The sequence below is a fragment of the Anomaloglossus baeobatrachus genome, chromosome 4 (genome assembly GCF_048569485.1).
Source record: "Anomaloglossus baeobatrachus isolate aAnoBae1 chromosome 4, aAnoBae1.hap1, whole genome shotgun sequence".
Classification (NCBI taxonomy): Eukaryota; Metazoa; Chordata; class Amphibia; order Anura; family Aromobatidae; genus Anomaloglossus; species Anomaloglossus baeobatrachus.
The window spans coordinates 470,486,245-470,511,172 of NC_134356.1; the positions used below are offsets into that span (position 1 = coordinate 470,486,245).

At 47.0% G+C, this 24,928-nt stretch overlaps 1 protein-coding gene across 18 annotated transcripts in view; it reads right to left on the reverse strand.

The window, feature by feature from the left end:
- The window catches only part of TJP1 (tight junction protein 1), a 739,774-nt gene that overhangs the window by 10,793 nt on the left and 704,053 nt on the right, over positions 1-24,928 (reverse strand). For 10 of the 18 annotated variants that reach the window (XM_075345691.1, XM_075345702.1, XM_075345696.1 and 7 more), the window contains 8 exons: positions 23,687-24,541; positions 21,027-21,121; positions 20,171-20,395; positions 9,742-9,792; positions 8,637-8,788; positions 8,006-8,474; positions 7,334-7,551; positions 7,088-7,231 (listed from right to left, as the gene is read on the reverse strand). In XM_075345691.1, the coding sequence (XP_075201806.1) occupies positions 7,088-7,231; positions 7,334-7,551; positions 8,006-8,474; positions 8,637-8,788; positions 9,742-9,792; positions 20,171-20,395; positions 21,027-21,121; positions 23,687-24,541 (2,209 nt within the window). Of the gene's footprint in view, positions 1-7,087; positions 7,232-7,333; positions 7,552-8,005; positions 8,475-8,636; positions 8,789-8,952; positions 8,970-9,741; positions 9,793-20,170; positions 20,396-21,026; positions 21,122-23,686; positions 24,542-24,928 lie in introns of those variants that run through there. The other 8 variants (XM_075345705.1, XM_075345692.1, XM_075345704.1 and 5 more) reach the window with 4 other exon arrangements.

Genomic DNA, 24,928 nt, shown 5'->3' on the forward strand with positions numbered 1-24,928 from the left:
TCTTTGAGCCACCCCTGCCAACGTCACGGCAAATCTCAATAGGGGGGTCCAACTCTGTATTATGTATTCCGTGTACCATGCGGCCTCCTAGATAAAGTTAAAAGCAGAACCATAATGGAGCACACATACCTGTAACCTGTATATAACCGCTTCTATGTTGCAAAAGAGGCAATTGTGGATAAGGAGCAGCCCAGGTCCCAGCATGTGGAGCAAGCTCTACACATACCAGGACTATATCAGAACTGACCTTCCCAATGCCAGACAGCAACCATTGAGAAAGGCGGACCAAACTTGGATCTGGTCCGCCTTTATCAATGGTTGCTGTCTGGCACTATTGAGATTTCCCGTGATGTTGGCAGGGGTGGCTCAAAGAATTGATCAATTATTTGCTAAAAATCTAACTTTTTTATTACAGTACAGTTGGAAAAATCTGTGAATTTGCACTTTTTATATGAAGCATGCAATTTTCAGATTGTGCTGGCTCCTTTTTCAAAGGTATATGCTGGTAGTTTACTCCGCTCCCCCACAAATGTTCAGCTGCTATGCTGCCCAGACCGAGTAACATTCTTATTAACACTTCTTGAGTTAAAAAAGAGAAAACACAAATTAACTTTTAACCCTTTCTATTAGAGTTGAGCGGACTGCAAATAATCCGGGTCCGGCAGATCCGCGGCGGGCTGACAAAGAAGTCCGGATCCAATCCAGAATCCGGCCACATATATGTCAATGGGGGATCGGAATCCTGGACGAGAGAGATAGCGAGAGAGAGAGAGATAGAGATAGAGAGGGAAAAAGAAAAAAAAAAAAAAAACGATACCAGATCGTGCAGCCGGATTCCCGGGTCCGGTTCAGACCCGGATCGGACGCTGAAACCGCGCGGATCCGGATATTTACAGTTCGGGTCCGCTTAACACTACTCTCTATCCTAGGGACCTGAAAGATCTGCATTAAATATTTTGTAGAAAAAAAAGAAGGGAATTTTGTTTTTTGTTTGTAACCCCTTCCCTCTGCCTATACACCCTCCCGTGCATCACGGGCCCATCAGTTTTGGTGCCAAAGCAGGAAGGAGGAAACTTATAAATTGGTCTAAGGTAAATTCAATCCGAAGGATGTTCGGAGAACTGAAACCATGAACCAAAAGAACAATTCAACATGAACAACATGTGTACACAAAAGAACAAACAGCCCGAAGGGAACAGGGGCGGGTGCTGGGTCTCCCAATAGGAGCTAGAAGAAAAGGAATTTACGGTAAGTAAACAAAATTCCCTTCTTTGTCGCTCCATTGGGAGACCCAGACAATTGGGACGTCCAAAAGCAGTCCCTGGGTGGGTAAAAGAATACCTCGATAAAAAGAGCCGAAACAACGGCCCCCTCTTACAGGTGGGCAACCGCCGCCTGAAGGACTCGCCTACCTAGGCTGGCATCTGCCGAAGCATAGGCATGCACCTGATAGTGTTTTGTGAAAGTGTGCAGACTCGACCAGGTAGCCGCCTGACACACCTGCTGAGCCGTAGCCTGGTGCCGCAATGCCCAGGATGCACCCACGGCTCTGGTAGAATGGGCTTTCAGCCCTGAAGGAATCGGAAGCCCAGAAGAACGGTAGGCTTCAAAAATCGGTTCCTTAATCCACCGAGCCAAGGTTGACTTGGAAGCCTGCGAACCCTTACGCTGGCCAGCGACAAGGACAAAAAGCGCATCAGAACGGCGCAGTGGCGCCGTGCGAGACACGTAGATCCGGAGAGCTCTCACTAGATCTAACAAATGCAAATCCTTTTCACATTGGTGAATTGGATGAGGGCAAAATGAAGGTAAGGAGATATCCTGATTGAGATGAAACGTGGACACCACCTTAGGGAGAAAGTCCGGGACCGGACGCAGAACCACCTTATCCTGGTGAAATACCAGGAAAGGGGCTTTGCATGACAGCGCTGCAAGGTCTGACACTCTTCGGAGTGATGTAACCGCCACTAGAAATGCCACCTTCTGCGAAAGACTAGATAGAGAGACATCCCGCAGCGGCTCAAAAGGTGGTTTTTGAAGAGCCCGTAGAACCGTGTTGAGATCCCAGGGTTCCAGCGGACGCTTGTAAGGTGGGACTATGTGGCAAACTCCCTGCGGACCTGCGGAAGCCTGGCTAGACGCTTTTGAAAAAATACGGATAGCGCCGATACTTGTCCCTTGAGAGAGCCGAGAGACAAACCCTTGTCTAATCCAGCTTGAAGGAAGGAAAGAAACCTGGGTAATGCAAACGGCCAGGGGGTAAACCCCTTCTCAGAGCACCAGGCTAAGAAGATCCTCCAAGTTCTGTGATAGATCTTGGCTGACGTTGGTTTCCTGGCCTGTCTCATAGTGGCAATGACATCTTGAGATAACCCTGAAGACGCTAGGAGCCAGAACTCAATGGCCACACAGTCAGGTTGAGGGCCGCAGAATTCAAATGGAAAAATGGCCCTTGAGACAGCAAGTCTGGTCGGTCTGGGAGCGCCCACGGTTGACCCACCGTGAGGTGCCACAGATCCAGGTACCACGACCGCCTCGGCCAATCCGGAGCGACGAGGATGGCGCGGCGGCAGTCGGACCTGATCTTGCGCAACACTCTGGGCAGCATTGCCAGAGGAGGGAATACATAAGGCAGTTGAAACTGCGACCAATCCTGAACTAAGGCGTCCGCCGCCAGAGCTCTGTGATCCTGAGACCGTGCCATGAAGGCCGGGACCTTGTTGTTGTGCCGAGACGCCATGAGATCGACGTCCGGCGTTCCCCAGCGGCAACAGATCTCTTGAAACACGTCCGGGTGGAGAGACCATTCCCCCGCGTCCATGCCCTGGCGACTGAGAAAGTCTGCTTCCCAGTTTTCTACGCCCGGGATGTGAACCGCGGAGATGGTGGAGGCTGTGGCTTCCGCCCACAGCAGAATCCGCCGGACTTCTTGGAAGGCTTGACGACTGCGAGTGCCGCCCTGGTGGTTGATGTACGCAACCGCCGTGGCGTTGTCCGACTGTACGCGTATCTGCCTGCCCTCCAGCCACCGATGGAACGCCTTGAGTGCTAGATACACTGCCCTTATTTCCAGAACATTGATCTGAAGGGAGGACTCTGTCGGAGTCCAGGTTCCCTGAGCCTTGTGGTGGAGAAAAAACGCTCCCCATCCTGACAGGCTCGCGTCCGTCGTGACCACAGCCCAGGATGGGGGCAGAAAGGATTTTCCTTTCGACAGAGAAGTGGGGAGAAGCCACCACTGAAGAGAGGTCTTGGCTGCCAGAGAAAGAGACGTTCCTGTCCAAGGACGCCGATCTCTTGTCCCATTTGCGGAGAATGTCCCATTGGAGTGGACGCAGATGAAATTGCGCAAATGGAACTGCCTCCATTGCTGCCACCATCTTCCCCAGGAAGTGCATGAGGCGCCTCAAGGGGTGTGACTGGGCCCGAAGAAGGGATTGCACCCCTGTTTGCAGCGACCGCTGTTTGTCCAGCGGCAGCTTGACTATCGCTGAGAGAGTATGAAACTCCATCCCGAGGTAAGTCAGTGACTGGGTCGGAGTCAACTTTGACGTTGGAAAATTGATTATCCACCCGAACCTGTGGAGAGTCTCCAGAGCAACGGTCAGACTGTGTTGACAAGCCACCCGGGAGGGTGCCTTGACTAGGAGATCGTCTAGGTAAGGGATCACCGAGTGGCCCTGAGAATGTAGGACCGCTACAACGGATGCCATGACCTTGGTGAAGACCCGTGAGGCTGTCGCCAGGCCGAAAGGCAGTGCCACAAACTGAAGGTGTTCGTCCCCAATGGCGAAACGTAGGAAGCGTTGATGCTCTGGAGCGATCGGCACATGGAGATAGGCATCTTTGATGTCGATTGATGCTAGGAAGTCTCCTTGGGACATCGAAGCGATGACAGATTGGAGGGATTCCATGCGAAACCGCCTGGTTTTCACATGTCTGTTGAGCAATTTGAGGTCCAAAACGGGACGGAATGAGCCGTCCTTTTTTGGCACCACGAACAGGTTGGAGTAAAAACCGCGACCGCGTTCCTGAAGGGGAACGGGGATCACCACTCCTTCTGACTTCGGAGTGTCCACCGCCTGAAAAAGCGCAACGGTTCGCTCGGGGGGCGGAGATGTTCTGAAAAAGCGAGTCAGAGGACGAGAGCTGAACTCTATCCTGTAACCGTGAGACAGAATGTCTCTCACCCATCGGTCTTGGACATGTGGCCACCAGGCGTCGCAAAAGCGGGAGAGCCTGCCACCGACCGAGGATGCGGTTTGGGGCAGCCGAAAGTCATGAGGAGGCCGCCTTGGAGACGGTGCCTCTGCCGGTCTTTGGAGGACGTGACTTAGACCGCCATGCAGAAGAGTTTCTCTGGCTCTTCTGTGGCCTGTTGGACGAGGAGGATTGGGATCTGGCTGAGGGCCGAAAGGACCGAAACCTCGCTTGAACTTTCTGTTGCTGAGGTCTGTTCGGTTTGGGCTGGGGTAAGGACGAGTCCTTTCCCTTGGATTGCTTAATAATTTCATCCAATCGCTCGCCAAACAGTCGGTCGCCAGAAAACGGCAAACCGGTCAAGAACTTTTTGGAAGCAGAGTCTGCCTTCCATTCGCGTAGCCACATGGCCCTGCGGACTGCCACAGAATTGGCGGATGCTACGCCTGTACGGCTAGCCGAGTCCAGGACAGCATTCATGGCGTAGGATGCAAATACTGATGCCTGAGAAGTCAAAGATGCTACTTGTGGCGCAGCGGTACGGGTGACCGCATTAATCTCAGACAGACAAGCTGAGATAGCCTGGAGTGCCCACACTGCTGCAAAGGCTGGGGCAAAAGACGCGCCTATGGCTTCATAGATGGATTTGAGTAGGAGCTCTATCTGCCTGTCCGTGGCATCCTTGAGCGATGCACCGTCAGCCACTGCTACTACGGATCTAGCCGCCAGTCTAGAGACTGGAGGATCCACCTTGGGACACTGAGCCCAACCCTTAACCACGTCAGAGGGGAAGGGGTAACGTGTGTCATTAAGGCGTTTAGTAAAGCGCTTGTCCGGGAAAGCCCTGTGCTTCTGGACAGCATCTCTAAAGTTAGAGTGATCGAAGAAAGCACTCTGTGTACGTTTAGGAAACCTAAACTGGTATTTCTCCTGTTGTGAAGCCGACTCCTCTACAAGCGGAGTTGGAGGAGAAAGATCTAGCACCTGGTTGATGGACGCTATAAGGTCATTTACTATGGCGTCCCCTTCAGGTGTATCAAGATTGAGGGCAACGTCAGGGTCAGAGTCCTGGGCTGCGACCTCCGTTTCATCCTCTATGGAATCCTCAAACTGAGACCCCGAACAGCGTGATGAAGTCGGGGAAGATTCTAAGCGGGCCCGCTTAGCTGGTCTGGGACTGCGGTCCGTGCCGGAGTCCTCCATGTAATAACTAGAGGCCACACCAGGAGCACGCTTCGTCGCAGACCGAGAGGGGCCTGGGGGAGATCCCGCAGTGCCCGGGGCCTGTGTAAGGGCCGGTCTGGACTGCAAAGCCTCTAGAAACTTAGCAGACCATTTATCCATAGACTGAGTCATGGAATGTGAAAGCGACTCAGAGAGTTTGTCAGCTAAAGCAGCAAACTCTGTTCCTGCTATCTGGACAGGGGGAGCCGGCGGTTCTACCTGGGCCGAGGGACCCCCTAGTGTCTCAGGCTCCGGCTGAGCGAGTGCCCCAGTGCCCGAGCATTGCTCACAGTGAGGGTAGGTGGAACCTGCAGGTAGCATAGCCGCACAAGAGGTACAGGTAGCAAAATAACCCTGTGCCTTGGCACCCTTGCTCCTTGTGAACGACATGCTGTTGTCTCCCAGGAGCGTGATCACTGAGGGTATATAGCCACAAGCTAATGGTACAGCCGAACCGGAAAATGTATACAAATATAATGTATTTATATACAGTTCAGCACCCTAGGGGGACCAGCACCGGGTAACCGGTGTGGCTTACCGACCGCTCCAGCGGTGTGTGGCCACCAGATTCCCTGCCTCGGGTCTCCCAGAGCTGCTGCCAGAAGTCCTCCACCGGCAGAATGTATTAAAACATGGCTGTCGGCGTTCACAGGGGAGGAGGGAGCCGTGGGCGTAACTTACAAAAGTGCGGGAATCTGGTGCCCCATAGGGATTAGTGAGGGGGGAGGAGGACAGCTATGTGTGCTCCAGCCCTCACTGTCGGCGTCAGACCGACCGTCCCGCCCTTTCCCCTGACTGGCAGGCCCGGGGGCGGGAGTTTAATGCACTAGGCCGCAAAAGCCGGGGACTAAAGTAAAAACCGCGGCCGGCAAGCAGGCACGGTCGGCGCGGTAGTCCCGGTGAAAAATCAACACCGCAGTCGCTGCAGCGTCTGAGGCCCAGGTGCTTCATGCACCGTCCCAAAGGGGACACAGAGTACCTGTAGATGCAGGGCCCTGTCCCTGACGATACTCCGTCTCCTGTCCAGCAGATTCCCCCAGGGGCTGCGGAGGGAGCCCGGTCCCAGTGCCTGGATGACCGGTTATGGATCCCACTTCACCCAGAGCCCCTAAGGGATGGGGAAGGAAAGCGGCATGTGGCTCCTGCCTTTGTACCCGCAATGGGTACCTCAACCTTAACAACACCGCCGACTCAGTGGGGTGAGAAGGGAGCATGCCGGGGGCCCTGTTAGGGGCCCTCTTTTCTTCCATCCGATATAATCAGCAGCTGCTGCTGACTAAAATGTGGAGCATTGTGTGAATGTGTGCCTCCTTCAACACAAAGCATAAAACTGATGGGCCCGTGATGCACAGGAGGGTGTATAGGCAGAGGGGAGGGGTTACACTTTTTAAAGTGTAATACTTTGTGTGGCCTCCGGAGGCAGAAGCTATACACCCCAATTGTCTGGGTCTCCCAATGGAGCGACAAAGAAAATACACTTTTGTCCTTTTTCTAAAGCTGTGTACATTGTAAAAAGCCGTATATGTGTGAAAAGCAGAAAGTGAGAAGGAACACGAAATGCAAATGTATGACTTCAACTAAAAGTATATTGGATTGTGAGAATCATGCTTTGTGAGCAATAGTGACCAAACGACCCATTAGGACAGATGGAAAAAAAGCATACCCGACGAGGTGTCGGATGATTTTAGAGCAAAAGACCAACCATCAGGAGTCATAGACGCACAGTGTGGCAAGCGTAGCTCCACCGGCTTCAGGAACTTTAATCCATGGGGCCCACACATAACCAATGGACTAAGCAGTGTTTCTCCTGCAAAAAGAAAAAAATAAATAAATTATATGAAATTATGTGTCTCAAAGTTTAGTTTTTTTTTTTTTTTTTTTTTACAAAGCAGCATCATTTGTTTCTAACCTTTTTCTTTATCTAGGGGTGGCAGGATGCTGTTGTCCCTGCAGACCTTGAAGTAGATTTCCTGTTCAATGCCGTCAGGAATGGCTCCTTGAGGTATGATGATGCTGACTCCAGTCTCTATGGAACTTAACACTCCACCGTTGCTATTGAAAATACCTCTAGCAGTTGCTACAACTGTGTGGGAATCATCATCATCATCTTCTTCCAGAGCAGAAGGGCTGAAAAACAAACAAAATTATATTGGGAGGAAAAAAAATGGAGTCGTCAAGTCAAATATCCCTATGAGAAATGATCCATTGCATTTACAAACTGCATATCGCAAACCCCAATCTACAATCAAGCATCATGTAACTCATTTCCATTTGCCTAAAAGTATGAAGATCAGATTTTTCTTCATGGCAGTCAATGGTCTGCCAGCTAAAGAGACACTGGGCTGTTAGCAAATCCCAAAAAAGCAATGTCACTGGGCAGGTTATACAAGAGCTCAATTTCTACAGGTCACTGCTGCCTAATCAGCTACAGAGGCCGATAGCACAAGGTCTCAGATGTTAAGCACTTGATTGCAGTAATATACTTGCACATGTATAATGAGAAATTATCAGATCAGATGGATATCTTGATCCATTTTGACCAGTACAACAGTGCTTACATGTCATCAGGAAGTAACCATACCTGACTGGGATTGCTTTAGGCACTGCATTGACATTATTTGGTTGATATTTAGGTTTACTGTCTATTTGCTTGGAAGGACCATCAAGCTCGGGAGACATTGTCACATTAGTCGATTTCAAAATTGGTTGAGGAGAGTTCTGAGGTTTGGCAGGTAGCTCAGGCTTCGCTTGTGCTTCATTTGGCAGGAGATTGTGGTTGAACTTGGGGCTCTCAAACTTGCGCTCAAAAGGTCTGGCAGAGCTAGTGTACGGTTTGGGAGTAAAGCGGTTATACGATGGGGTGATGGTTTTCGCAGGCTGTTCAGTGCCGTTAACCGGGCTTTTGTCAGGGAAGCTTTTCTGAGGAAAGAAGTTTGACTGGACTGTATCCTCTCTGTTGGCTGGTCTGAAGAGTGTTGGTTTGGTCTGGGGTGGCGGTGGTTCTGGTTTGGTCAGCGTGGGATTTGGAACTTCCACTGACATCGAGCTGACTGCAATAAAAACCAAGAAATAACTTCTAATTTCATAAAAATGTACAAGAAAAACAGTAGGTAAACTATTACGCTACGTAAATGGTTAAAAACAATAGCAACAGCAAATCATAAGGCCTCAAAAACACAATTTGGCGACAGAAAGACACAAACAATACCTACCTTCGGAATGGGTATGTTTTGTGTGTGCTGTATGGTTTACCAGCACTGCTGAGGGAGGGTTATACTGAGAAGTGGAAGTAACCTGTGGAACTGGATCATATCTTTTCTCACTTATTGGCCTGTCAGGAAGATCCACTTCAGCAGGTTTTCCCCTGTTAAAGTTTAAGAAAAACTCAGTGGGTAACAAAGAATTACTAAAAAAAAACATAAAAAATAAAAATAAAAAGGAAACTGACAAAAAAAAGCTTTCAATTTTGGAATAACTGTACACAGTGCGTTCTCTTGCCCTACTTACATACTTCAGAACTGAACATGTAGACATCAAGTGGGAATCTATAAAAAGTGGTATGAAAGATTTCAGTGAGTGCAATGTGTCTGGATCAACATCAGGGTATGCACCCATTCATAAAGGTATGTTTTATAACCTATTCTGACGTGGAATACAAGTTCCGACTGCCTATATCTTCAGTTCATAAGTTCAGGATTTGTTTTCATCACAAATCCAGGACTTTCATGTATGGCGGGTTTCTGGACAGTAGACATTCACTCAGAAACACTGATCGCAACCTCTACGCCATAGACTCGAGAACACAATTGAAATGTTAATGCAACAGCACAAACTTTACGACATTAAGGCGGATGACTTGTACGTTATTCATTCCAAATGAATGATCGATCTAATCTGCAAGCCTTGTTACTGCAACATCAAAATGCAGCAAGAGAGCAAGCAGGAAATCAGTCCGTACGGAGACTCGAAAGCCACTGAAGTCTCTTCTTAACAGACAATCATTCTGGGTTGGTTTGTTCTTCATACATATAATAAAGTGCATTTTCTGCAAACTGAACATACAAACAAATGCCAACTAGATCTCAAAAGCATCTCAAGTAAGAATACCAAACTTTATGTGCACGACATTTAGTAACCAACGGGTTGAAGCCTTAATAGTATTAAATCTCTCCCATAATAACGTTAATTTCTGCAGCAATTTACACCTTCCCCTTCCAAAATATAAATAAATTTTGTTTTTGTGGGTGCACATAACGCTGTGGTAAATTGAGGAGGAATGACACCATAAACACAGCCTTATGTTAATGCCAATCTTACCACTTGATGTTCCTTTTCAAGTAGTCATAGCTAGTGTAAGAGCCAAGAAATCTATGCGGTGGCAAAGCAGACATGACAGAAGAATGAAAGAAAAGGGTCATTCTAACTTTAAGCAAATCACCTCTTGCAAGATATTTGTTGATGAGAAATACTTACAGATAATCTATATCTATTGTAGACTGACAATCTCCTATTCTAAAACAGGTAAGTCTATGAAACATTCAGCAGCAAAGAGACAGCAGGTATTGCAGAAGACAGAAAAACAGACACCGAGCAAGAGTTAACAATGACAAAACATAACAGGAACGTTACAGCAGTATTGTGGTTACAGTCTGCGCTGCATTAAAAACAGAAAATGGCCTTCTTGACCATAGAAAGCAGCGATCAACTTTTATTTTTTCATGCAGTTCTAGAAAAATAAAAGCAGAGCTGTAATTTGCCACTATGTGCAATAAGACCAGTCATTTTTAAAGCAATGCGTTATTACATTATGAAAGGACAAAATCAGTGCACGGCAAATTGGCTTTGTGGAATTTACAGAGGGTAGCAGTCAGATATAGGCTTCCTGGTAATATGTGGCCGACTTGGTGACAATTCATGAAGTCTCACTATAAAGTATCGCAATAAAGAGGTCACCAGGTTTTCTGCTAAAAGTCTGCAGTCACTATGTGCCTACATACTACTGAATCCTTATAGCTTGCACACCACTCTGGCAGGATTCTCCAGCATTGGCAGCGAGAAGAGACGGTCACATGACCATAAGTATACGGCTTGAGTACTTGCGGACACATTCAGACTAGACAAGCTTGACCATACTCAATCCAACTGAATTAAGCAGAGCATGTCTAGTTGGAATGTGGCCACAAGTATGCAAATCGCATACTGGCTATCACAAGACCACCCTACTGGAGAATCCTGAGTGCAAGCTGTAAGGCTATGTTCACACAGGGCATTTTTTAGCATGGTTTTGGCCTTTGTTTTATGCAAATCCATGCTAATAATCCGTTGCCTTCACAGTACAGTGCCAGCAAAGCCTATGAGATTCCTGAAATCTCATACATACACACACACACACGTTTCCCCCCGACTGTTTTGGTTATGTCAACCACCTTGGTTTTTGCTGTGTTTTTGAAAGAATGAGCATGTCAATTCTTTTCCCTGTTTTTGACATGGTATTGCCACAATCTTTTCACCCACACAAAAATCAATGAGGAAAATCAAAACTGAAAACCACAGGGTATTTCTTGGCAAAAGACGGTTTTGCTGCAGAAAAAAACCCTGAGCAAAAATCCGGTGTGAACATAGCCTAAAAGATTCATAAGACCAGACAACCCCTTCAAAATGATAACATGAGGCCAGAACAGATCTCATCAAGGGATGATCTAGCTAATGAGTTCTCTGTGTTTCAACTTTTAGATTTTCCTGAAACTTAAACTGAATCAGCTCAACTAAAAGTTATTTCTAATAAAAAAATAAAATAAAATAAAAGGGGTTATCTCAGACTTTGGTTATATTTTCCCATGGGGCTAAGAACTTACAGGCAAGTAGCTGCTAACTACCTGCCTGTGTAGCTGGTGATAATCTGTGCCATCTCACAGTGGTCACGAATCACTCATGCCAACAAATCAGCGGCTCCAGGTGATGTCAGGTTGACAGAGCAAAGCCATCTCTTCTTATTTACTTTGTCAATGGTTAGTCACTGCTGACATCCTGCTGATTGACAACTGGCTCCCCATGATTAGGCAGAGGGGATGCCGGCTGTCAATCAGCATGATGTCGGTAGTAATGCCTTGTCGACAGAGCAGACTAGATGAAGAGGCACTGCTCTGTTGCCGTGAAGTAAAATGAAGCAGGAGAGCCACCATCAGCGCAAGCAGAGATCACTACTAGGCAGAACACACAAGTAGTTAGCAACTACCTGCCTCTAGATTCTTGGCCACAGGAAAAAAAGTCCCAGATAACCACTTTAGTAATAAATATTAGTAGTAATTATAATTGTAAAGAAGGGAATTTTGTTTACTTACCGTAAATTCCTTTTCTTCTAGCTCTAATTGGGAGACCCAGACAATTGGGTGTATAGGCTATGCCTCCGGAGGCCGCACAAAGTACTACACTTAAAAGTGTTAGGCCCCTCCCCTTCTGCCAATACACCCCCCGTGCTCCCACGGGCTGCTCAGTTTTGGTGCAAAAGCAAGAAGGAGGAAAAAATAATTATAAACTGGTTTAACTTCAATCCGAAGGAAACTCGGAGAACTGAAACCATTCAACATGAACAACATGTGTACACAAAAAAACAGGGGCGGGTGCTGGGTCTCCCAATTAGAGCTAGAAGAAAAGGAATTTACGGTAAGTAAACAAAATTCCCTTCTTTTTCGCTCTATTGGGAGACCCAGACAATTGGGACGTCCAAAAGCAGTCCCTGGGTGGGTAAAATAATACCTCGTAAGAGAGCCGTAAAACGGCCCTTTCCTACAGGTGGGCAACTGCCGCCTGAAGGACTCGTCCACCTAGGCTGGCATCCGCCGCAGCATAGGTATGCACCTGATAGTGCTTCGTGAAAGTGTGCAGGCTCGACCAGGTAGCCGCCTGACACACCTGTTGAGCCGCAGCCTGGTGCCTCAAAGCCCAGGACGCTCCCACGGCTCTGGTAGAATGGGCCTTCAGCCCTGAGGGAACCGGAAGCCCAGCCGAACGGTAAGCTTCGATAATTGGCTCCTTGATCCACCGAGCCAGGGTTGATTTGGAAGCCTGTGACCCTTTACGCTGGCCAGCGACAAGGACAAAGAGTGCATCCGAGCGGCGCAGGGGCGCCGTACGAGAAATGTAGAGTCTGAGTGCTCTCACCAGATCTAACAAGTGCAAATCCTTTTCACATTGGTGAACTGGATGAGGATAAATAGAGGGTAAGGAAATATCCTGATTGAGATGAAAGGGGGATACCACCTTAGGGAGAAACTCCGGAACCGGACGTAGAACCACCTTGTCCTGGTGAAAAACCAGAAAAGGGGCTTTGCACGACAACGCTGCTAGCTCAGACACTCTCCGAAGTGAAGTGACTGCTACTAGAAAAACCACTTTCTGCGAAAGGCGTGAGAGAGAAATATCTCTCATTGGCTCGAATGGTGGTTTCTGAAGAACCATCAGCACCCTGTTTAGATCCCAGGGTTCTAACGGCCGCTTGTAAGGTGGAACGATGTGACAAACACCCTGCAGGAACGTGCGTACCTGTGGAAGTCTAGCTAGGCGCTTCTGGAAAAAAAAAAAACACAGAGAGCGCTGAAACTTGTCCCTTAAGGGAACCGAGCGACAAACCCTTTTCCCGTCCAGATTGAAGGAAGGACAGAAAAGTAGGTAATGCAAATGGCCAGGGAGAAAAACCCTGAGCAGAGCACCACGACAGGAAAATTTTCCACGTCCTGTGATAAATCTTGGCAGACGTTGGTTTCCTAGCCTGTCTCATAGTGGCAATGACTTCTTGAGATAACCCTGAAGACGCTAGGATCCAGGACTCAATGGCCACACAGTCAGGTTGAGGGCCGCAGAATTCAGATGGAAAAACGGCCCTTGAGACAGCAAGTCTGGTCGGTCTGGTAGTGCCCACGGTTGGCCGACCGTGAGATGCCACAGATCCGGGTACCACGACCTCCTCGGCCAGTCTGGAGCGACGAGGATGGCGCGGCGGCAGTCGGCCCTGATCTTGCGTAGCACTCTGGGCAACAGTGCCAGCGGAGGAAACACATAAGGGAGCTGAAACTGCGACCAATCCTGAACTAAGGCGTCTGCCGCCAGAGCTCTGGGATCTTGAGACCGTGCCATGAACGTTGGTACCTTGTTGTTGTGCCGGGACGCCATGAGGTCGACGTCCGGCACCCCCCAGCGGCAACAGATCTCCTGAAACACGTCCGGGTGAAGGGACCATTCCCCTGCGTCCATGCCCTGGCGACTGAGATAATCTGCTTCCCAGTTTTCCACGCCTGGGATGTGAACTGCGGATATGGTGGGGGCCGTGGCTTCCACCCACATCAAAATCCGCCGGACTTCCTGGAAGGCTTGTCGACTGCGTGTGCCGCCTTGGTGGTTGATGTATGCCACCGCTGTAGAATTGTCCGACTGAATTCGGATCTGCTTGCCTTCCAGCCACTGCTGGAACGCTTTCAGGGCAAGATACACTGCCCGAATTTCCAGAACATTGATCTGAAGCGAGGACTCTTGCCGGGTTCACGTACCCTGAGTCCTGTGGTGGAGAAAAAACCGCTCCCCACCCTGACAGACTTGCGTCCGTCGTGACTACTTCCCAGGATGGGGGTAGGAAGGATTTCCCCTTCGACAATGAAGTGGGAAGAAGCCACCACCGAAGGGAAGCTTTGATCGCCTGAGAGAGGGAGACGGTCCTGTCGAGGGACGTCGGCTTCCTGTCCCATTTGCGTAGGATGTCCCATTGAAGAGGACGCAGGTGAAACTGCGCGAAAGGGACTGCTTCCATTGCTGCCACCATCTTCCCCAGGAAGTGCATGAGGCGCCTCAAGGGGTGTGACTGGCCTTGAAGGAGAGATTGTACCCCTGTCTGTAGTGACCGCTGCTTGATCAGCGGAAGCTTCACTATCGCTGAGAGGGTATGAAACTCCATGCCAAGGTATGTGAGCGATTGGGCCGGTGTCAGATTTGACTTTGGAAAATTGATGATCCACCCGAAACTCTGGAGAGTCTCCAGGGTAGCGTCGAGGCTGTGTTGGCATGCCTCTAGAGAGGGTGCCTTGATCAACAGATCGTCCAAGTACGGGATCACCGAGTGACCCTGAGAATGGAGGACCGCTACTACAGTAGCCATAACCTTGGTGAAAACCCGTGGGGCTGTTGCCAGGCCGAATGGCAGTGCCACGAACTGCAGGTGTTCGTTTCCTATGGCGAAGCGCAAGAAGCGCTGGTGCTCTGGGGCAATCGGAACGTGGAGATAAGCATCTTTGATATCGATCGATGCAAGGAAATCTCCTTGGGACATTGAGGCGATGACGGAGCGAAGGGATTCCATCCGGAACCGCCTGGTCTTTACGTGTTTGTTGAGAAGTTTCAGATCTAGGACAGGACGGAAAGACCCGTCCTTCTTTGGGACCACAAACAAGTTGGAGTAAAAACCGTGGCCCTGTTGATGAAGAGGAACAGGGACCACCACTCCTTCTGCCTTCAGAGTGCCCAGCGCCTGCAGAAGAGCCTCGGCTCTCTCGGGAGGCGGAGAAGACCTGAAGAATCGAGTCGGGGGACGAGAGATGAACTCTATCTTGTAACCGTGAGACAGAATGTCTCTCACCCAGCGGTCTTTTATTTGTGGCAGCCAGGTGTCGCAAAAGCGGGAGAGCCTGCCACCGACCGAGGATGCTACTAGAGGAGGTAGAAGTCATGAGGCAGCCGCTTTGTTAGCGGTGCTCCCAATGGCCTTTTTAGGACGTGACTTAGACCGCCATGCATCAGAGTTCCTTTGTTCTTTCTGAGACCTTTTGGACGAGGAGAATTGGGACCTGCCCGCGCCCCGAAAGGACCGAAACCTCGACTGCCCTCTCCTCTGTTGGGAGAGGTTCTGCTTGGGCTGGGGTAAGGATGTATCCTTTCCCTTGGATTGTTTGATGATTTCATCCAGGCGCTCGTCAAAGAGCCTGTCGCCAGAAATTGGCAAACCGGTTAAACGCTTTTTTGGAAGCGGAATCTGCCTTCCACTCCCGTAGCCACAAGGCCCTGCGGACTACTACCGAATTGGCGGTCGCAACTGCCGTACGGCTCACAGAGTCCAGGACAGCATTCATAGCGTAAGACGCAATTGCCGAGGTCTGGGAGGTAATGGAAGCCACTTGTGGCGCGGCCGCTTCAATTTTCGCTTGACCTGCTGATATAGCTTGTAGCGCCCATACGGCTGCGAATGCTGGGGCAAAAGAAGCTCCGATAGCTTCATAGATGGATTTCATCCAGAGCTCCATCTGCCTGTCAGTGGCATCTTTAAGCGAGGCCCCATCTTCCACTGCAAGTATGGATCTAGCCGCCAGTCTGGAGATTGGAGGATCCACTTTGGGACATTGAATCCAACCTTTAACCACTTCCGGGGGAAAAGGATAACGTGTATCCTTAAGGCGCTTAGAGAAACGCTTATCCGGACAAGCATGGTGATTCTGGATTGCCTCTCTGAAATCAGAGTGGTCTAGAAACATACTCTGTGTACGCTTGGGGAACCTGAAGCGAAATTTCTCCTGCTGAGAATCAGACTCCTCCGCCGGAGGGGCTGAGGGAAGAATATCCAGCAACTGATGAATGGATGCAATAAGATCATTCACTATGGCGTCCCCGTCTGGAGAATTAAGATTGAGAGCGCTCCCAGGATCAGAATCCTGATCAGCTGTTTCCGCATCATCAACCAGAGAATCCCCCCGCTGAGACCCTAAACAATATGATGTCGAGGGAAATTCTAAGCGGGCTCGCTTAGACGATCTGGGGCTAGGTTCTAAGTCCGAACCCTCCGTCTGGGATGTATGAGATACCCCGTGAGGACAATGTTGGTCCAACTGAGGGGGGTCAGGGAACAATGATTCAACAGAGTCCCTTTGCTGAGATACCGGTCTGGACTGCAAGGCTTCTAGTATCTTAGCCATAGTCTCAGAGAGTTGATCCTTAAAGGCTGCGAGGGTCAGTGGAACCTGCCTGTAGCTGGGTCTTACATGCGGCGCAGGCAACATAATAAGCCTGTGTTTTGGCACCCCTGCCTTTTATGGGCGCCATGCTATAGTTTTCCCTGAGTAACACAATAGGGTATATAGCCAGAAAGAACTGTGCTCATACAGTGTAAATTATATACAGTACACAAATAATGTACCCATACAATACAGCACCATGGGGCTAGCACCACATGTGCTGTTTACCAGCCGCCTAAGCGGTTGTGAGGCCACCAGAGACCGTGTCTGGGTCTCCCATGAATATGTCCCTCTCTGCAGCGTCGGTGGAGCTGACAGGAATGGCTGCGGCGTCCTGACGAGCTGAGGAAGCTGTGGGCGTGGCCTAGAAAGAGCGCGAAACGGGCGCTCATACTGTGTACAGTGAGGGGAGTGGAGCATGTAAATCATACTCCAGCCCTCATTGCTGCTCGCTCCGTGCAGCGTCCCGCCCTTCCCCTGCCTGTCAGGGCTGAGGGCGGGAGAAAAAAAGGGAAACTAGGCCGCAATGAAGCCGGGGACTGTAGTAATAAACGCGGCCGCCGTAAAAGCGCGGTCGCGTGAAAGTCCCCGGCGAACTACAAGTCCCAGCCGCGCCGCAGTGTCCCGTGGCAACGGCGGTCAGTGCGGTAGCCCTTACATATAAACACACTCAGCGACGCTGAGTGTGTAATGGCACATATAGACCCGGTCAGCGCCGCGGTCCCCGGTGCACTAGCACACCCAGCAAAGCTGAGGTGATGCCGTGCGCGGTCCCCATAGGGATACAGAGTACCTTTAAGATGCAGGGCCATGTCCCTGAACGGTATCGGCTCCTATCCATCAGGCTCCACAGGAGTTGTGGATGAAGCCCGGTCTCAGTGCCTGGAGACCGATAAGATCCCACTTCACCCAGAGCCCTAAGGGGGATGGGGAAGGAAAAACAGCATGTGGGCTCCAGCCGCCGTACCCGCAATGGATACCTCAACCTTAACAACACCGCCGACAAAAGTGGGGTGAGAAGGGAGCATGCTGGGGGCCCTATATGGGCCCACTTTTCTTCCATCCGACCTAGTCAGCAGCTGCTGCTGACTAATCTGTGGAGCTGTGCTGTGCGTGTCTGACCTCCTTCGCACAAAGCAAAAACTGAGCAGCCCGTGGGAGCACGGGGGGTGTATTGGCAGAAGGGGAGGGGCCTAACACTTTTAAGTGTAGTACTTTGTGCGGCCTCCGGAGGCATAGCCTATACACCCAATTGTCTGGGTCTCCCAATAGAGCGAAAAAGAAATAAACAAATTACAATGAATATCAATTAAAAGGGTTGGCTCCAAAAACCTGCATAAAAAATAAAATAACTTACCATTAAAATTCTTTATCAGTCTCCACCAGTATCCTACTATCTAATGATCGACTAGGAAGTAGTGACACAATTAGGCATGATCAAATACCTCAAATATTCAGCTTCGTGAATATCCGATGAATAGGTTGCCGCTCTGCGAGTATTCGATGCGCAATGTAAGTCTAGGGGAAGCCCGAATAGTCCCGAATAGTTGTTATTTGGGTTTCCAATAGACTTACATTGTGCATCGAATATTCACAAATAGTCAAATAGCGGCGACCTATTCGGCAAATATTCGCAAAGCTGAATATTTGAGGTATTCGATCATCCCTAGACACAATGTCTCATAGGAGCAAACGTTGTTAAAGTGGCACTAGATCACACTGGATAAAAACTCACTTTGTGTCCCTAGTCGTAAAACACTGGACACCATGATACAGGTGATGAAAAACTAAGGCTCTGTGCACATGGGCCACATGTTCCATCATTTTTGTGCCAATAATAACATTGCACCTGTGCTATTCTTGATCAAAATTGACATAACTCCCACTGCAAAGTAAAGTCTATGAAGAAGCTCCTCACAGACCACATTCACATGCCAATTAAAGGAGTAGTCTTATTAGTAGACATGCACATCTGCTCCTCTTAGAGAGTAACCGTAGCAAACTATGGGATCTGTTCAGGCGTCCGTATCCCTCCAGCAAATTCACTGCTGCGCCAGAGTAGTAATAAAGCAAGATATATGGACACCCACCCAAGACATCATAACACTTTTTGTTCTACCTTATGTCAGGTTTTGGTTAGCTCAATACATTTTGTAGAAAAGGATTTTGCAGGATGTCCTATCTACGGTAACATGTTTGATAGTCTTATCAGTTTCCTATGATGGTAGACCTTCGGGGGAAAGACGAATTGGGCATTTTAATATGTCCAATCCATTGATCCAGCTGTAAATATTCTGCAGCATAGCCGTCAGCTCAAAAAAAGCGTGACCAACAGCTAACTAAAGTAGATGGCCAGTATTGGAGTTATTAAGGGGACAGTAGCTTCAAATCACCATCTACAACAACAAGCAGACATATAGCGGTGACTACTGCTATCTCATACCGTTAGGATGACGACATTAATGTGGAAGGGGATATGTGCAAAGATAAATCAACAAAGCAGAAGTAACAAGCAAGCCACTGCTGCTTCCAAAATTCCCAGGGCACAAAATACAGTAAGATACAATAATCACAAAAGTTTGGGTGTCAGATTTTTTTTTTTAGAGGAAAAAAGAAAAAAAGAAAAAAAAAAAAAAAAAAAAGGGGGGGGGGTTAACAGAAAGTTTCAGCTCTCCCAGGATATAACAGGACTGTAGCACAGACAGACCACATTTAGTGAAGATAACGTAAGCCTCCCGCTACCATGCTCGGTAGTTACTGAGTAAGGGAAAGAGGTGGTTGATAACTAGAAATACATATGCGTCACAATGCCAAGTTGAGAATAATATTTAAGGCTTTAGTAAGTGTATTACACACAATCTTCGGCACACCACAAGCGTCTGCACTCAATATTTAATCCACCAAGGTTAAATGTGAAAATGTATACTAAGCAGCCTGACATAGTCCCTGAAACAGAAGGAAACGTCCTTGGAAGGTTGTTTAAATGGAAGAGCACGCCATGCTATTAAGATGCATGTCGGAGAGTGCAAATTTATGTCGTTTGTCTTATTAGCCAAAGTCCAAATGTTCCTTTCGATTCCGCCTTATAAATATGAAGTCAATAGCCATGGGAGTGAGGGGTTAAATCTAACCTGCTATACGAGTAAATGAAATATACAGCCATTAAAGAAATGTAAAAACCAGCCTGTAAAAGAAGCCACATCCGGTATATGAAAGTGGGATTTTTGGTTACAGGTTCACAGTTAATCGTAAAGCCATTTCCCCCGCAGTTAAGCAATAATAGTTAGAGTTAGTCTAGCAGGACACTTGAACATACACTGCAGTGTATAACGTACGACAGAGACTACTACTGATTATATATGGGCACTATTTGTTTCTGCAGTCATGTTCATATAAGATATAGCAACCTAAAGCTGGAAACTTGGCATAAGAAGACATTGTCCAGTTAATACATACTATAAATTAGCCAATTGGAATCAGATCTGAGTATATATTATTGATTAGCCAATTGGTGTCGGAAATCTTGTGCCTCATAAGTGTATGGTATCCATACACCTGCAGTGTATGATTTCATTACAAACTCATGTGACATCACAAGAACTTATAGAAAGCCCCAACTTCCCAGCACACAGTAAGTCAGGACGGAGTCACAAGAACAGCTTTCACACATGAAGTGCTATGTCTTTCACTGCAAAGGGTCAGGATGTAGGTGCAATGAAGAGGTCACAGAGAGACAAGTGCAGCATGTCAAAACGTACTTGGAGGGGTAGCTGTTAAAGCTAAGTTGGCTCTGAGATTGTCCAGGTTTAGCAGGCTCAGGGAGGATGTTTGCAGACAGAGACGGAGTGGGTTTATCAAAGCTTCGACGGTCAAAGTAAGACAACTGCTTCCGGTAGTACTCTTCATCTTCCTCGGGATCATAGTTATTAGAGCGTACAATATCCTCCAGCGGCTTCATTTGAGGTTTTTGCGGTTCAGGTACTCTTAAGAGAAGCAGTAACAAACATTTTGCAAGAAACTGCTTATCACACATTCAAAAATAATACGTTTTAGCTTAGAAGAAAAAAAAAAAAAAAAAAAAAAAAAAGAAGATGTACATTTATAACATTACATCTGCTCATCAGGCTCATCACATTCCAAGCGTAGCTATGCAAATAACCAGCACTGCAGGACGGGGATCTGGAGCAATCCAGACAGACAGCTAAACAGAATACCGTTGTTAGCTAATGTTTTCTACCACTATACGTGAAATTACCTGCTAAACCAGCCTTCCAGGTGTCTTGTAAGTCACATGGGAAATAATAACAAGCGAAGAAAGCAAACGGATGTCAATTAAAGCCTATTGGCACTGGCAAAGCCACGCTGTGTAATCTAACAAGTACAGCTCTGGTCCACCCCTCGGAGTATTATGAGGCTCCCAGCGGCTATGCTACATCCCAAAAGGCATTCAGGACTGGTGACCAGGCTGTCTATACAAGTTACAGTACTAGCAGTTTTTGCCTGAAATCAGACTTTAAACTAAGGGCTTAAAATTTTACTGTTTAATTCAGGGTTAGAACATGTGGAACCACTGAATAACTAGAATAAACCACCACAAAAAATCCACCATCTTACCTATAGGTTGCTTTTTCCGGATCGTAATGAGGCAGTGGGGCGGCTTTAGATGCAGTTACCGGAACAGTTATTGGTTTAGGTGCAACCTCTGGGGCCTAAAAAAAAAAAAAATAAAATGAAAACCATAATTTATCCTATAATATATAACTCTGTAAATAAAAGATAAGGCAGACAAAAACTATCCACATGCAGGAAAAAATCAAATTGGGTGAGCTCTGGGTGCCGATCAATACAGACAGCACAACATAAGCAATGATGGTTTATGACAATACTTTTTTTTTTAAATCCCAAATATGTTCTGCGACCCACCTCGCATCAATTCTCAGCTGCCTTCTCTGACCCAAATTCTACTACAAGTTACAGCAGCGGACACCGCTCATAACGGAAATTAAATCATTCTGCGCTTGTTTATTATGAGGGTCTTCCTCCTTGAGAAAGCAACAATACCTCCGCGAAATGCGCGTTGGTGGTGATCCTGCACCTTTTTATGGGTATTTTGTACGGATGTTATGACTGAGCATGGGCTCCCCTGTGACTGCACCTGCACTTTAGGTAATTCTCTTGATCTTTTTTTGTCCAAGTATGGCTATACTGGGGACCCTGTCCAGCCATGTGCACATGCACTTCACTAGACACCCGGGCAGACCTTTTAATCATTGCCTGTTTTCCTCTTCCCTCTATATCCTCTCTTTCAATCCTCACCTTTGAGGTTTACTCTATGTTTTACTTATTAGTGTTTTTGGATTAAGAGGTGAATGGGAACTTGATATCAGCTCTTATTTATCTGCCCACCATACATCCTGTACTCCCCCTATATCTATTGGTAGATTTTATTGTGTTATGTTGTATGTGATCTTCATTAATAAAAAGTTATTGTATTTTGTACAAATTACTCGCTTTTTTCTCATTTTATGCTTGTTTATTAGGTAAGCACAGGTGGCAGATTTTAAGTTCCCTCAGAGAACTAACCTGATTGGTGAGAATTTCTCCCTTTCTTTTACCCACTATAGCGCTTTGCAAATTATCCCTGTTTAAGAAGTGATTAGAACCGGACAACCTATGCTTACTTCATATGCTGGGTAAGATGGGCACATTTACACCAGTCCCATTCTTCGTTCAAGTTCTCACTATTTCACTTGACACCAAAGCCTCATGCTCCTTGATCTCCCTTAGGCTATCTTGTATTCTATGATAAAATTATTCCCATCTACTGTACAATATGTATTCTTTTTAATGCTGGTCTTTCCCTATATTTTCCAATATCTATTATTCTAGATGTTTGACCTAGTATATTGGAATTTACACTGTACTGATTTTTTTTTTTATATATTTCTTTTATTTTACTTTGCACTGTTTGTTAATTTTATTTTCAGTCATTGACAAAGGCCATGTTCTGGGCCGAAACGTCTGACGCATTGCACTGAATACGAAATAAAATATTCACGTTTTTCCACTCACTCAATCTGGGAGTGCCTCTTATCTATTTTGTACTGTATGGTTTGGAAGCCTACGAGAGCACCCCAGTTACAGAACCGTTTTAGTGGTGGAAGTGCCTTATTGAATTGAACCAAATCCTACAGCAACTTCTGAAATTACTCTCTGCAAATCAACGAGACTCCTATTCAGGCAGACTTGAGAGAGTGCCGTCCAGGGCACATGGCAGTTACCAGGATTTGGGTAAAACTGATTTACAAGGGGGAAAACTTGCACTGCTGCAAGATCGTGCAGGAGACCAGGTCCTTCTCTTATCCGGACAATAAACATACTGCAGTGGGATGACTCGCGTGCTACTGGAGCGCATATAATTGCTAACAACATTGGGTTACTGTAATCTCTGTTATGGGTAGAGCATTGGAAATTAATACATACTTTGTGACTTAACTTTGTAGGGCATGTACTGCAGGTGCACTTATGTAATCTGTGTTTTTGTTTCTGACTAATTTGGTTGAGAAATAAAAATGAACTTGATAAAAAAAAAAAAAAAAAAAACAAGAAGGAAAACTATAACGGTAATGCAGTTGCACCAATATTTTGCACCTTTTAGCATTTTTAATGCCAGCCAGACACTCGTACTAAAAGTGAGCACGGTGGTTATGGCCTACCGTAGCATAACCCGCAGATATGGTCTGGATCAGCCAAAAGTAATGTGTTGGGGGCTCTCAAATCTTCCCTGACAGATTATGTTGGAATTTTAACAGATCATTTTTTTTTTTGTTTGCGTTGAGGATAGGCCACCTTCAGACTATTCGGGTAGTGCCGCTGTCAGAGAATGCATTCCTGTGTATGAAGGAATTGGGACAGCAGCCGGCTGAACAATGGCTGTTTAATATGTATGGGCGGCCTTTACTGCAGTTGACTTAATCTGTGGCACACGGACAGGCCAAAAATGTGTGTAATTACAAAAAAAGTGTGCATGACCCAAAATGGTTTTTTGGGATGGCCACTGGAAGTTTTTGGATTTTTTTTTTATTTTTTATTTTTTTTGGGGGGGGGGGGGGGGAGGGGTTATTTTTTTGGATGCAGCAAATTGTTTGGAAAACATAATGTATGGAGCCCAAATATAAATATCTCCAAATCTGGAGACATGAACTCTGAGCTCGAAAAAAGAAGATCTATTAAACCCAAACTAAAATCTGCCAGACATAATTATGTGACAATACCTTTAAAGCCGATATATCATTCATGTCCTTTGTTTTATCCCCTTGAATGGCTCTTTTATTCTCAAACATCTTAACTCTGGTAAGGACAGACTGGGGTTTCATGGCCGGGTCATCCTCCTCCTCACTCACAGCAGCTGGTGGAGGTAAAGGTTTGTTACTGTTCGGCAGAGGGTCTGGCTTTAACTGTGCTGGAGGTGGCATGTTTTCTACTCTAGGAGAAACATCATATTGTCCTTGCTTCGTATTAAATCCCTGGGAAGGACTATGTTCATAACCCCTTGGATGCTGATCAAAATATGGTTTCGTTTCAGCAGGCCGAGAAGCGGGCACAGAAGGAAAGCTTTGAGGCTCTGGCTTGTAACGGACAGGCATATCGAATTCCGCTGAAGGGGGGTCATCATAATGAATTTGGGGTCCTTTAAAATTTTTAGCCGGACGAGGTCGATTGTCATAGGCAACAGGAGGTGACTCCTCAAAACGAGGTTGCTGTGGAAAATAGTTGCGCTCAAGACTTTCTTCTGAATGCTGCCTAACACTAAAGTCCCTATGCTTTTGTGGATATGAGGACTGCTTCTCATCGTAATAACCCCACTGCTCATCATATGTAGGCACATGATCGTCGCTTTGTATCCGTGGATCATAACTGTGGGAGAATTGATCCACATAATCCGAAGTAGGGTCGAATCTGTAAGACGGATCATATTCTCTGTTCATTGCTTTTTCTGCGTAGGATGGCAGGGCATCAAAATTCTGGTTGGTGTCTTTCTCCGGTCTCTGATGGCCGATTACTTGTTGTTTTATTAAATAATTATGTCTAGGGTTCTCTTCTAAAGAATATGGCTCTTTTCTGTACACCTGTTGGAACAACAAGAAAAGAATATATACATAAATGGAAGTTGTAAGAAAAATAAATATTCAATTTCATCGTACAGCCACAAGATGGCAGCTTTCATGCAGTGTTCTCAAGCCTCGTGAAAAAGGAAGATGCAGTGCTGGTGAATTAAAAAGATAATAAGAAACATGTTCCAGCTACTAAAACGTTAGATGTGAACAGGATAATGAGCCTAAACTTATACGAAAGTCAGGTCCAAAAACCAGAACATGTTAAGGAAATGGAAAGGAAGGGCATGCAGTACTAGAAAGCCATGCAAGGGGAAAATGCAAGCGGATTAAATTCCAGTGATTTAGATGCAGCCTAGTGAACTGCTTCTAATCTCCAATCTAATTATCTACCTTTATGAC